At 36.6% G+C, this 14427-nt stretch overlaps 1 protein-coding gene across 2 annotated transcripts in view; it reads right to left on the bottom strand.

The window, feature by feature from the left end:
- Positions 1–12065, bottom strand: part of LOC140146184 (BRISC complex subunit abraxas 2-like) — a 29528-nt gene extending 17463 nt beyond the window's left edge. For both annotated transcript variants that reach the window (XM_072167961.1, XM_072167968.1), the window contains exons 1-5: positions 11952–12065; positions 7084–7174; positions 5394–5430; positions 4898–4964; positions 3655–3854 (exon numbers count right to left, since the gene is read on the bottom strand). In XM_072167961.1, the coding sequence (XP_072024062.1) occupies positions 3655–3854; positions 4898–4964; positions 5394–5430; positions 7084–7174; positions 11952–12026 (470 nt within the window). In that variant the 5' untranslated portion in view covers positions 12027–12065. The remainder of the gene's footprint in view (positions 1–3654; positions 3855–4897; positions 4965–5393; positions 5431–7083; positions 7175–11951) is intronic.
- Positions 12066–14427: the final 2362 nt, after the last annotated feature.

A 14427-nucleotide genomic window follows, 5' to 3' on the forward strand; every position in this document is an offset into this window, starting at 1 on the left:
GCGAGTTCTTGCCAAGTTGAAATGTGTGCTATGTGTAGAATGTATAATGCGTTATTGCATTTTAGACACATTTGAGGCACATTATTGTGATTAACAGGGACTCTCATCACCATGTGATATATGTGGACTAATCACTGTGAGCCATTCTGAATAATTATAGTATACTAGCGGTCACCCGTATTTCGCGGTCACTGTGTTTATCGGTTACTGCCTTTTGCAGTACTGATATTTTATATTCTTTTTAATGTACTGGTCAGGTGTAATGGGCAGGTTCAATTGCAGTGTTTGAGTTAATTATTTACACCCCATTTTGAAAGTTAAGGTGTAATTTCACCTGGTGCAGGGCAATTTGAGGTGCAGTCTCGGAATAATCAAAATAAATCGTCGGTCGCAACACATAGTGGCGTAGAGTGATTTTCCAAATTTTCCGTTTCACATAGTGGCGTATAGCTTTAGAGCGAACTCTTATCCTATAACAGTTATTCCTTGTTAACCATTAAAGACACAGTTTAATAGTTTGAACCTTAAACTTCAATTTCAAATGGAATCGGGCCACTGAGAGATAACAGTGGAGAAGTATAGACCCCGTTACTAGTAGCATATCCTTCAAAAACGGTTTGCTCGGAGACATATTTTGTCCTTCACGTACGCCACTATGTGTTGCGACCGACGAAATGTACAATTTTGTAGAACACTTACTTTCAACATTGGCAAAGTATTTTGCACAGACACTGATTATGCTGCTAACCTGTGAGTTACGGGGAGCCTTACCATGCTTACCAGACTTGTACCTGCATTGCTAAAAAGTCACCCATTTTTCTTAACCATCTGTCTCTATGGGACAGGAAATTGTCAAAAGTTGGGGATCTTCAAAAGTCACCCATTTGGGCTACTAAATCAGTTTGGCAACCCTGTTTAATTTGGGTGATTTGGAGACTTTGACCTAATTCACTGATTATGCCGCTAACCTGTGAGTTACGGTGAGCCTAAACCAGACTTGTACCTGCATTGCTAAAAAGTCACCCATTTTTCTTAACCATCTGTCTCTATGGGACAGGAAATTGTCAAAAGTTGGGGGATCTTCAAAAGTCACCCATTTGGGCTACTAAATCACAGTTTGGCAACCCTGCTTAATTTGGGTGATTTGGAGACTTTGACCTAATTCAATAAACAAACATTTAACTGTTGACAATAGGTTCTAGTTTGAACACTGACATGATAATGTTGACAAATTAGTTGAATAAACAATGCATGTTAATAAATCAAGTCAGATTCTCCTGTTTAATGGTATGAGTGACCCAATCTCAGCATTGATCAGATCAGACATAGGATTTGCTGGTGTTCATGTTAAACAGCATGACTGTATTGTAGTGTATTGTGACTGTTTACTCAGTGTTTACTCAGTGCTTAGCTCGCAGGTTGCTTGCTAGTGTATTTTTAACTAATTAACATTATTTGACACCCTTAACGTAAACAAAAACAAAATTGGACGTTTTATTAGGGTGCGGACAACCTTCCTCTACGCAACGCAAAAAGCCGTTTTTCGAAATAATGTAAAACGTACAAGTTTTTAGCCTTACCAACTCGCTAAACTCAGTAATTTATTATAGATGATTCTATTCTATTCTATTCTATTCTATACAAGCATTTATAAGCGCTCTACAAAGAACACAGCGCTTTACAATGAGAAAACATATATAAATACTACAGGTAAAATACAAATCAAAGCACAGAATGAAAAAGTGAGCAACAAAAACTCAACATGGGAATAAAGATGTTTTCAATATACGCTTGAAGCAAGACACAGACTCCGCTTCACGGATCTCCATAGGCACGTTATTCCAAATGCGAGGAGCACCGACAGCAAAGGAAGAATCACCCGCCTTTTTTTTTAGATCTCAGAGTGGACAGACGGGTGCAGTTGGCGTGAGAGCGGAGTCGGCGTCTAGCACCAAGGGGATCGTTACTTCGTTGTAAACAAATAAGCTCTTCCAAATAAGAAGGAGCTTCACCATGGAGACATTTGTAAATATACAACAGGATCTTATACTGAATTCGCTCATTAACGGGAGCCAATGTAATTCCTGCAACAAGCCGGCAGAGGGCTGGTCTCGGCCACAACTAAAAACTAACCGTGCGGCCTTGTTTTGGAGCCGCTGCAAACGCTTAAGGTCTACTGCACGTGTGCCCAGCAACAGAGAGTTTTCGTAATCAAGGCGCGAGAGGACCAACCCCCTGACAGCATTGTGGCAAGCTTCACGGGTAATGAAGCGATGAATCCTCCAAAGGTTCTTAATATGAAAATTGATAGATCTACAGAGGGAGCTGATTTGATCAGACATGTTGAGTGGAGAATCAAGAAAAATGCCGAGGTTCTTAGCTGTTGCAGAGGGAGAAATGCAGACATCACCAAGTCTGAGCTCTAGATTGACAAGAGTTGGCAAAAACGATAAACTCGGTCTTGGCTTGATTGAGTTGGAGTGTATTAGCAACCATCCAATCATTGATTTTTGAGATACAAGAGCTCAAGCTAGTTAGGGCTCGCTGACAGTCACCCTGGATCTTTGGATCAAAATCAAGGTATAGCTGTATGTCGTCAGCATACACATGAAACATAATACCATGATCACGAATGATATCCCCAACAGGGGTAGTATACAAAGTAAAACCCAATGGCCCAATAATAGAACCCTGAGGAAGAAAATATTTCAACATGTGATCTCTGGAAACTTCATTTTTGATGGTAACCTTTGTGGTACGATCACATAAGTAAGATGCAAACCAACGATTTACAGTACCCTCTATGCCAAACCTGCATTTGAGTCTTTGTAACAAAATGTGGTGATCCACCGTGTCGAATGCTGCTGACATGTCAAGTAACACCATGAAGATAGCCTTACCGTTGTCACTTGACTGTTCATTAATCTTACTGCCCTATATCTGATTTGGCTAAATCTTAATGTAAAGGCCCCCAATAGTAGGTTGACAGCTAGGCAAAATAGCTCAATAATATGTATGCAAATACCGTAAAGTTTCACCTAATGATGCATGTAGGTTCCTTGACATAACTGGAATTTAAGGCACAAACTAAAAGTGCTCTCCTCAGAATATCCCACCAGCAAATAAAGGCACAGACCCTTAATTCTTGTTGGGATTTTCAGAGGAGGGAACTCTCTATTTGTATGTGAAAGTTACCCTAAGAAAAGGAGCCCAAGTACACCATTAGCTGAATGTTTACGGTACTGTAACACAATATATACAGCACCATAACGTATGGCTGCAATATGGTGATAGAGTGGAATCATTCTGCCTGCTCACCCATCCAGACAGCATGAGGATAGCCCATTCTCCGCACAATACAACAGTGTTGCATACAGACAAAAATATATATGCATGGTATCTACAGTGGGCCTGCAAAGACCCCCTTCCCCGTTAGGGATTTTCATCCACCATGTTTTTTCTGTTAGCCAGGGTCCTCAGCTATCATAATCTGCATGTTTGCCATCAACCTGGTGGTGGATGTGAGCGTAGAGGTCCGTCAAGAATCAACACAGGGGTCAAATTTCAAACTGAGGACACTGGCTAACAGAAAAACATGGTGGATGAAAATCTCTAAGAGGGTGTATTTGATTATTAGCCCAAACAAGGACTTACTTGCTTGTGACTGTGTAGAACTGATGCAACATACTATGTATTGACCCATTCCAAGTCATATTACATGAAAACAGCCCCATGAAAAATGTGTTTGCTGATGTATGCCGTAACATCTTCAGAAGCTGCTGGTGAAGAGTGATGTCTCGCAGTGTTGGCTCTAAGGGGACATTACGTCTCATTTGATACCATCCAACAACATTCTGCAAGGGAATTGTTAGAAATTTAAACAAACTGAATGTTCCCTTTACGAAATGGAGCTATTCATGAAATTAGTATTTAATATTTTGAACTTAAATGTAGTATTATTGTTGCTGTTGTACAGAACAGTGTGGGGAATTTGGCTGTATCACAAAATGATATATTGGATAAGGCATTTCATGCGATCAAATCTGGAGCAAGTGTTGTACACTTTCACAAATGTGTACAGCACAAACTGTGACGCAATTATTTCTAGACTTACAAGTTTACTTAACTTGAAATCAGCAGTCATAGACTACTGATTTTGCATTCTAAATTCACATTACCGGTAATTTTCATAAAAAGGGAATTCCAAATGAAATGCAAATATGTTCTCATTTACATAAATTGTAAGCCTTGTTGAATTAATGTCTGATTGTTTGAACAATGAGCTGGTATACTAAACTTGTCCGACGGCGAACCCGCTAAAAACCCACTAATTGAGCTGGTATACCATCAGCAAGTATGCCATCAACAAGTATGCAATGAGTAAGGCAAGTTAAGAGGTCATCAACCAACACCGACTTCAGCTCGTGGGGATAGTTAAAAAAGGTAAATGTTATGAACACAAATTAGGTCAATTTTTATCGCCTGTTTTTGGGTGGAAATCTCCCTGCTATAAGCCATTTATACTACTTTTCATTGTATTTACAAAGTATGATTTAATTTGTAATTGTTTTAATTTGTTTGATTTATGAAATATTATAATAAAACATTTTCTCATAGATATTTACTTCTTTTCCATAAATGTCTAAAATTTTGCTAGCTCTTTGCTTGCTTCTTCTCAAAATGCTGACATTCAACATTGGGATTTGATTTCATTTCAGTATTTTGCTGGTTCCAACCTTGAGTAACAAGTACGGTAATTAGACAAATAGCCATTTTTTTTCTTCAAATTTTGTATTAAAAAATATCTTGGTAGGAAAGATTCCAAAACATTAGCAGGCATGTAATTTTATAGTGAATAATCTGATAACCTTGAAAACTCTTAGTCTTGAGTGCTTACCTTGTAGTTTTCCTTGAGCATCGCCAGAAGCCTGACTTGATCAACATGACCTTTTCTATCATAGAAACTGCAAAAATAAGAAAAGTTATAGACCTACTGCAAATTCCAGAAAAATACTGCACTATAATTCTTTGGGATTAAAAACATATTATCCTGTTTTGCCTAATGAAACATAGCCCAATCATAATCCTTTAGTTAATTCTAATTGGAAATAAAAGTCAAATGTTAATATTTGGCCAAAGTCTGGAAATAAGGGCCAAAATCATGCATTTTAGGGCATTTTTTCGTATGCTGTAACAATCAAGACAAATGATATACTGTGCAAAGTTTAATTTAAGAAATGCATTCTACCTTTCAAAATGCAATGCCCCATGGTGTTTTATTAGAGAATATACAGTATTTGAATAGAAAATTTATGAAGAATAATATCCACAGAAAAATGATGGGGGAAGGATCTCTATTGATGTATAGCAAAAATCCATTATAATGTAATTACCTGAATGGTTCCACACAAGCATGGTGCGAATAAACATCTGAAATAAATAAAAACACACATATGATGCTCTAACACCTATTTCATAACATAGTAATACAATCTTCTTCCATGCGGTAAAGAATTTAAGAGAGCAAATATGATTGGATGTCAACACTTTATATTTAATCTAATGCTTGTGACCCTCATTTGTTGATGAGATTTTGGTACGGTAATATAATTGATCATATTTTTCTTATTATACCCTGAAATTTGACATTCAACTCGACATGGGAATTGTGGATAGCCTGAAATTTCACTTAGAAGAAATCAGGATACTACATGAATGTTCCGTAAGGTTCTACTCAGCTACAGTGATTTATGATTAAATGTGGCAATATTCCTGCTATATATGCATACTTTCTATAACATGCAAGTGATATTACATATTTACATAATTCAGTATCTTCTCAAATGAAGTTTAATACGGTCCAGGAATATGGCATACATTCGCACGTTTTGCTGTTTACATGAAGCGGGACTACAATTCACCAACATATTGATTTGCTAATTATTCACATTTACATCGAAAATATTGTTTTTTACATGGATACATAAGCATGGAAATAGTAGATGAGAAGGAATCACAATGAAATCAATCGCCTGTGACTAATCCCTCTTATCTCTTCTTCATTAAAAAGGAAGAGGACTCAACAAATTCCCTTTTGAGGACACTCATATTGCCGCCATTAGCGTGATTTGGTAGCATAACTGGAAATTTATAGCGATAAATCTTTGCGAACAAACAAATTTTAACCGGTTGTTGTGACCTTGGTTGATAAAGCGCACTTTTAACGTTCATTTAGACTGGATTCTATAAACATTTGCAACAAGTTTCTGCATTTTCAGATGCAGAGAAGTCAAAACAATACAAATATTGGGCAATTTAATCAAAATATGTTGTATTTTCGACTAAAGGCTAAAAGTTTTACATTTTGTAAGGATAATCATATTTTCCCTGACCCCAAATTTAATTAAAATGTAAAGGTATAAAACAAGTTCAAGTTGTTCCGGTTGTTTCCGAAAAATGGGAACAGATTCTATGATAAGACAAACGGAAAATCGATTCTATCAAATTGCCTTCATATGAGCCCCAGACCTCCCACATAGGTAAATTTGCCCCTAAATGTTTCAAATATATGACTTTCTACTTCCGATTTTGGTAATAAATCCTTCCCACAAGGCATTATTTTTGGCTATGTTATCCCATCTGTCCATAAATGCATTCATATTTCCGGCCCTTTCCTGCTCACAAGGCCGCATTTAGTCCATAAGCAATGGTCGCTTGACTGCAGCCTTAGAATTGAAAATGTCATGTCATAGAAATGTTACGTGACTGATGACCATCGTGTTGGGATATAATCCTGAGGATTATGATGGCGGTTGAAGTGTATAGAAACGTGAATGTACATGTCAGCAATGTGTTTGAAACTTTGATGATGGTTAGTTGTGGTTCCTTCTCATCTACTATTTCCATGCATAAAGGGGATGATGTTTGACATTGCATGTAAGTTTGAAGACAATCATTCCACATCCTAAACCAATACTTGGGCAACAGGGTTACGACCCCTTTAATAACCTGGTGGTTGAAATTATGAAATTTCCATATTTTAAGTATGTCATTGAAGCCAATAATGAAAGTTTTGTTACTTACTCATGGATATGTGCTCAGTCTTTCCGCTGATTTGCGAATCACTGATATTTGTTGTCACCTCACTAATTACTTCACCAATCAAAAACCCCTCCTGTAATCAAAATATTCAACAACAATTTATTATTCAATCACCATTCGTCTCATACTGCCGCATACTGCAGCATACTTGCATGCATTAAGTGGTTGATTTACAGCCGAGGCGATAAAACACATTACAATTCTGGGTTCCGTTTGGACAATAAGAAACGAGTCGAACAATATGCTTGGAGCTTGTCACCAGACGGTTTGTTTAGTGATGAACAAGTCAAGAAGCACAAAACTGGCTGGAACCGAGACTACTAAATTCCTTTACGCAAGTAATCTTGCTTCAAGTTAGTCTCGGTCCCAGCCAATTTGTGCTTCTTCGTCACTAAACAAACCGTCTGGCGACAACCTCATACAACCTCATAGTACACGTCTTTTCTGATTGGCTGAAATCACTGTTTTTTAGACCCTAAATGCATCACACGCGTAACTTGCCTTGCCTAAAAAAACACATCTTTTTACTTGTTTTGTTGGTCACGCATGCGTACCAACCATGTGAGTGGGCCCCGGGCCCGGGGTAGGTACGGCAAGGATATTTTTGCTAGAATCGGTGACAAGAGTCACAGGGAATAGCCACCGAAGGTTGACTCAGTTAATCTTCAACAAAATCCAGGCATTACTAATATTTCAACCAATCAATTCAACTAATATTTCAACTAATAATTCAACTAATATTTCAACCATTCTTTTGTCTAAAAGTAATTTTGATAGTTTAATTACTTCATCTCTAAAGTCAGTATTTGATAAATTGTGGTTATTTTCAATCAATAATAATCTATCCAAATTACGAACTTATTGTAAATTCAACTATAGCTTCACCATGGAACATTACGCTATTTTACTTAATCGTTCTAAGAGATCCGTCTTCTGTAGATTACGTATTAGTGCTCATTTATTAAGGATTGAGAGAGGCGTTATTCTTCACCAAAAATCCCACCAGAGGATAGACTTTGTGTGTATTGTGACCTTAAGGAAGTTGAAGATGAATTCCATTTTATTATACGTTGCCCTTTTTATACCAATTTACGAGATAACATGTATAAATATTTAGATGATGCCTTTAATTTTCTAATTTTACCAGACTTAGATAAATTCAAATTAATAATGAGTGCTAATGATCATGAAACTGTTCATGTAGTAGCTAATGTTATTGCATCAGCATTTAATAAGCGTACGTTAAGCACCAGTAGGACTAACTAATTGCATTGTTTAGTCAATCTAGCAGTCAAGTTAATATATTTGTAGCATAAATTACTTTATAATTAATAGTTTAACTATTATTTTGTATAAGTTATTTTAAGGTGTTTCATGTTTGTATTTATGTATATAGTGTTTCTAGTTTGTTTTTTTTGATTATACCTTTTGTGAGGTGAATGTCAATAAAGAATCTATCTAATCTATCTATTAATTTTAAAAGGATATAAAACAAAAATTTACTGCTCTTAATTCGGGATCTGGTGGAATCTATCGCAGGGGTGTGATTCAAATCATGTGAAATATCCAGAAAATAGTAACAAATCCAGAAAAACAGGCAAAAATGTGACCATCCACCAGGAAGTGGTAGTAAAGTCGGCTCTAGATCAGTTTCTGTTTATTGCAGATTTTGAAAGAATTCACTTTCAGCTTTAAAATGACACCTCAACCAGCTTCATCTGACATCTGGAAGTGAAGTTATGGTTCATCAAAGGTAAAATTCCAAATATATTTTATCAAGAAATCCATACTTTTTTTGATAGTATCTCGAAATGGAAAATGTCGACAAGTTTGTGGTGGATGGGCACAAATACCCTAAAATGGGCTGAAGTGAAAATCAGTAAAATTGCGTAAATTTTGGCCACAAGAAATCCAGAAAACCTGGAAAATCCAGACAAATCAGACCCCTGCTAATTGGACCCTCGCCTGGAGACTGTGAGCCTATTACTCACTGGCGGTCTCGGGAAAATAGTAGTTTTTTATCTCAGGCATACAGGCATTGTACAGTACTAAAAACAACAGGTAAATTACAGGGAGTTCCAACAGGTGCTGTGTATGTGTTTAATGTGCATTCACATACACACTTAGCCGACGGTACGAAGAAATCGTTGCTCCAAAAATGATTGCAAATTACACATTTGTAATCATTTTTCACCACAAAATATGATATGAAAACACAGGTGAGCAATGTATGAATATACATGTACATGTATGGATAGGTGAAAAAGGTTGTTAATTATTGTCAATATTAATACTTTGCAACATTTATAATGAAAACAATTAACACTGAAGACACCCTATGGCACCTTCTACAACTTGAGAACAAGTCCTCAAACGTTCGAAATTTGTAGTTACTTTAGCTACAACTGGGTAAATTAAGTATTTCTTGGCAAAAACTGGATCATGCGTGTTGAGTCCACGTAGCATACTAAGCGTGTACTCAATGTAAGGCACGTGTATGCTTTCTTCCAGTTTCCATCCATCATGCCATGCTTCAGTCATGTCCAGGCCTCGAAATAAGCCAGAATTTCTGAGGGCCATTTGGGTCCTCGATCTTCAATGTACTTTGAGGGCCCTCACAAATTTTTTGGACCCGAATTTGGGCCACTGGTTTTAACCTAGATGAACCCCACAAATGGGTTTCTACACATTTTACACTGCAGGAGACACCATTTCTGAGGGTAAAATTACATTCAAATGGATTAAAAAATAAGGTTGTTTTGAGAAAACAAGCCTAGATAGCAGTATTGAAGACTATATATTACATGTAATATTCTTCAAGGCTTGTTTTCTCAAAATTATACCATAAAATATGCAAATTAGGTACCTAAGCCCAGGCAATTTGAGCAGAATTAGCACCCCAAAAGGCCATTTTTAACATATTAAAAACCAGTTTTAGACTTTTTTGAAAAAATGCTTCCTTCATCCCAAAAAAGTGGTTTTAAATGTTCAGTTTCCTATACTTTTGTACATGAGAGACATTTTCCAAAGTATTTTTTTGGCCTAATAACATGGCCTACATGGCTGAAATGGATATATATATATATATAATGCGTATATATAAAACGATGATTCATCAAATTTTGACCCCCACCCCTATTTTTTTGTTAAATTTTCAAAAAATATTTTTGGCCAAAAAAGCAAGTTATATGCCCTAAATTACTTGTTATTTAATGTTGGAAACCATAGAAATACTGCTACTTAAAAAAATTGCCAATTTATGTTTACAAAGTTGGATAAAGTTGTACATTTTAATTACCGGTACTTTTACTTCTACTGAACAGCTAGCAATGTATACTGTACTAATTCAATGTGTTCCTGACTGTTCAATAGAAGCAAAAGTAATCAAAATGTACAACTTTATCCAACTTTGTATTTATAAAATTGGCTTTTTTTTTTGAAGTAGCAGTATTTCTATGGTTTCCAACCTTGAATAACAAGTAATTTAGGGCATTTAAGGAGGTAGGCCTACTACACCCCTGCCCAATTTTGTGCCTATTTTTGCATTTATCTCAAAAATGATAGCGCATTAGTGACAAGTAAGATATGTAGGCCTATATTATAGGGGCAAGGACTACAACTACTGCACTGGAAATGTTATTTCAGCACAGACAACAGTTGTGGAGTTACAGTCAAAAATGAGGGAAAACCAATATTTTATCAATAAATCAATAACTACTTGCCTTGAGTTGCTGAATTTTCAGTGCAGTAGTTGTAGTCTTTGCCCCTATAATATACATATCTTACCTGTCACCAATGCGCTATAATTTTTGAGAAAAATGCAAAAGTAGGCACAAATTTGGCCAGGGGTGTAGTACCACCTTAACTTGCTTTTTTGGCCAAAATTTTTTTTTTTTAATCAGATTTTTTTTTTTAGAAAATCTGATTTTTTTTTTTTAGAAAATCTTTTTTTTTTTGGAAAAATACAAAAAAAATCGGAATTCGATTTAAATCAGAAGATTGGCATCTCTGATCATGCTTGTGCTTGAAATCGACATCCTGTCTAAAGTACGAAAGAAAATAACCCAAAATGTCTTACAATTAATTCAAAATGTAGTGAAAAAAGATTTATAACAAAATCATTTTCAAGGCCTAAAAACGATGTTTTAGCCTCTTCAAGGGTTCATACCACTAAATCCGCATGTGAAGCGGTTTCCGGTAAAAGTTTATCACGACTATTATAGTCCCAACTTTGCATAAAAAATGTGCAAAATCATCGGTACAATATTAACAATTTTAGTGTTGCAAATCGTGTTTTGCTAGAACTTGTGAATGTGATCTCTACTAATTTGAACAGAAAACGCGAAAATTTGAGTGATATTTACGATGATGAGCGCATGAACACACGAGGTCAAAACACGGTTAGCAGTCGGACGTAAACACGGGAAAATCGGGTCTTTTTATATAGCGCTATTTTTCTCAAAAAGTAGACCTATATACCGGTATGGTGTCATTTTCAGATATGTTATGCAAAATTTTGTTCTGATTAAGATGATATCAAATATATATCAAAGTAAGATGTAACTCGACTTATAGCCTAAAACGTGACCCCTATTTTGCACGTAAAGTCTATGGAAAGCTATTTTGTGGCATGTACCCTTGAGTCATTGAATGCTGCTGTTGAATTCAACAACATGATTGAAAGTAACATATCAATCATGATTAATGATGAATGCATGAGTCGAATCGGAAGCTCGAAGCCCGGCCCTGAAGAATATCAATACCTTCTATAACTGAGTAGTTTCAAATCGCTCGAATATTGGCAAGTGTATAGTTTATATTCATAGCTTTTAAATACCATTTATAATTACCTGATCTCCTTTACTACTAGCCTGATCGAGATAAACAGCGCTCCACACACTGCCCGATGCACAGATAGTCGCCATTGCAAATTGTGTTGTCTCTACTACAGTATTATAAATACATTTTCTTTGGATAGAGCCTATGGGCGGAGTGAGGATAAAACAGTTTGTATAAGAGTTTTATATTTTACCAGATGCAAAAATCTGATTCCGTCCGCAACTTATGGTTTAAAACCATAATGCTATTTAGTATGACAGGGGCATTTTTGGGCATTTTTACTGCACAGATTCTAAGGGGGATATCATTCTAAGGGAGTGTTCATAAATACTTTGGTAGGGGGGGTTGGAAAATATGTAGGGGGTCATAAAATTTTAGGAGTTCTGAAGAGGGGGGGTTAAAAAAGTTTTGGGCGTATGAACAGGGGGGGTTAAAAAGTTTTTGGGCACGTAGAAGGGGGGGGGGGTGAAAAAACTTTAGCAACATTAGTCCTGAAGCAAAAAATATAAAATAGCCTGAATTTTTTTTTTGCGCGCTACGCCCGCAAATGTTCCCCTAAAACCAGAACAAAAGTTCATTCCAGATAAGGGCATTTGATCAGGTCCTTTATGTATTTTGAAAAGTCATTCAATATAGGCCTAAGTATGAAGTGTTAAAAATTGTCTTGTTGTCTATAGCTCTGTCTATAACTTAATTTTGAGGTTTGTGTCAGTTCCTTCTGATCTGCTCTTTTAATCACCAAAAGACTGCAATAACAGCTAATAACTTTGTTCTTCTTTAGTGTTGACAATTTTTACAATAATGTTTCATGCAGTACAGATTATTAATTTATTATCAACTAAATCATGTTGCTTTACAATATAGGCGGAGGAATCTTGGAGAACCGGGGTACACGTTTCCACCCCCTAATTTTTCCATGGGGGACATCCCCCTAAAGATCCTAGTAGGAGAAGAAAAAAAACAATATCTGCCATATGCAACTTTTTTAGCACATCGAAAAGCACCGTGTTTTGGGCCCAAATAGGGTAAAATTGCACAATTTTGCGCTTCGCGATCACACGAACTGGCCCAGCAAATAGCAAAACACCCCATTTCGGCAGTAGCGTAGCCAGGGGGCAAGGGGGGAAAGTGCCCCCATGACAAAGATGAATGAAAAATAAAAGATAAAATCTGGAGGGCAAAGGAAAAGAATAGTGGCAAGGAACCCCTTTTCCACCCAAATTCACCCTGATCATGGGCCAAAATAGTGTAAAATACAAAACGTTTGCGTGCTGTATGCGCACATTGTCACAATAAAGGCATTTTCATCCCCATCATGGGCGAAAATAGTGTACAAAAGAGGGGGGGGGGGTCAAAATAGTTTTGAACCTAATATGGGGGGGGGGTCAAAAAAGTTTTAGGTCCATTAAGAGGGGGGGTCAAAAAAGTTTTGGGTTCGCGAAGAGGGGGGGTTAAAAAAATTTCGACATGAATTTTTTTTCCAGCCCCCCCCCCACCAAAGTATTTATGAACACTCCCTAAGGGGGATATCATTTAATAAGCAGAGATGTTTTTCGAGGTTACGGCAAAACTGCTTCTCACAGAGAGTGTGTAATGTGTGGAACAAACTCCCAGCAGCTGTTGTTCATGCCCAATCCACCAACATCTTCAAGAATGGTATTGATGAGTTTCTCACCAAACATATTGACATGTTTAGCTTCTCCGGGTTTTCAGCACAGGACCAAATTATGTGGACATCCAGATAAATCCTGCTCTCACATCACATATCCCTCCTTCCATTGCATTCAGTACTAGCCTATTGCATTAAGTTATGTGTGAATATGGATGGGCGTTATAATAGTGCTCAGCACTATGTCGAGTCGTGTGATTTCGGTGTTAAAAGCAAACTTTCACTTGATTTTGTCTCTTGTGGGGGTAAATAATGGGGAAAAAGATGTTTTCATTTTTTTATTTCGTGGGAAGTGGTAAAATCCAAGATGGCCGCCAAAATCCTATAAAACTGACTGACATATGCAAAAAAAGCTATATATCACTCTCAAAATATGCTAAAAATGTAAATTTCAAACACTGGAACTATGTAGGCTTGTGTCAGACACTCAAAAAAAGATTTAATATTTCGGGGTAAGTGGTAAAATCCAAGATGGCCGCCAAAATTCTATAAAACTGACTGACGTATGCAAAAAAAGCTATATATCGCTCTCAAAATATGCTAAAAATGTAAATTTCAAACACTGGAACTATGTAGCCTTGTGTCAGACACTCAAAGAAAGATTCGGGGTAAGTGGTAAAATCCAAGATGGCCGCCAAAATCCTATAAAACTGACTGACACATGCAAAAAAAAAGCTATATATCGCTCTCAAAATATGCTAAAAACGTAAATTTCAAACACTGGAACGACTAGCCTTGTGTCAGACACTCAAAGAAAGATTTAATATTTCAGGGTAAGTGGTAAAATCCAAGATGGCCACCAAAATCTTGTAAAACTG

The sequence above is a fragment of the Amphiura filiformis genome, chromosome 1 (genome assembly GCF_039555335.1).
Source record: "Amphiura filiformis chromosome 1, Afil_fr2py, whole genome shotgun sequence".
NCBI classification, from domain to species: domain Eukaryota; kingdom Metazoa; phylum Echinodermata; class Ophiuroidea; order Amphilepidida; family Amphiuridae; genus Amphiura; species Amphiura filiformis.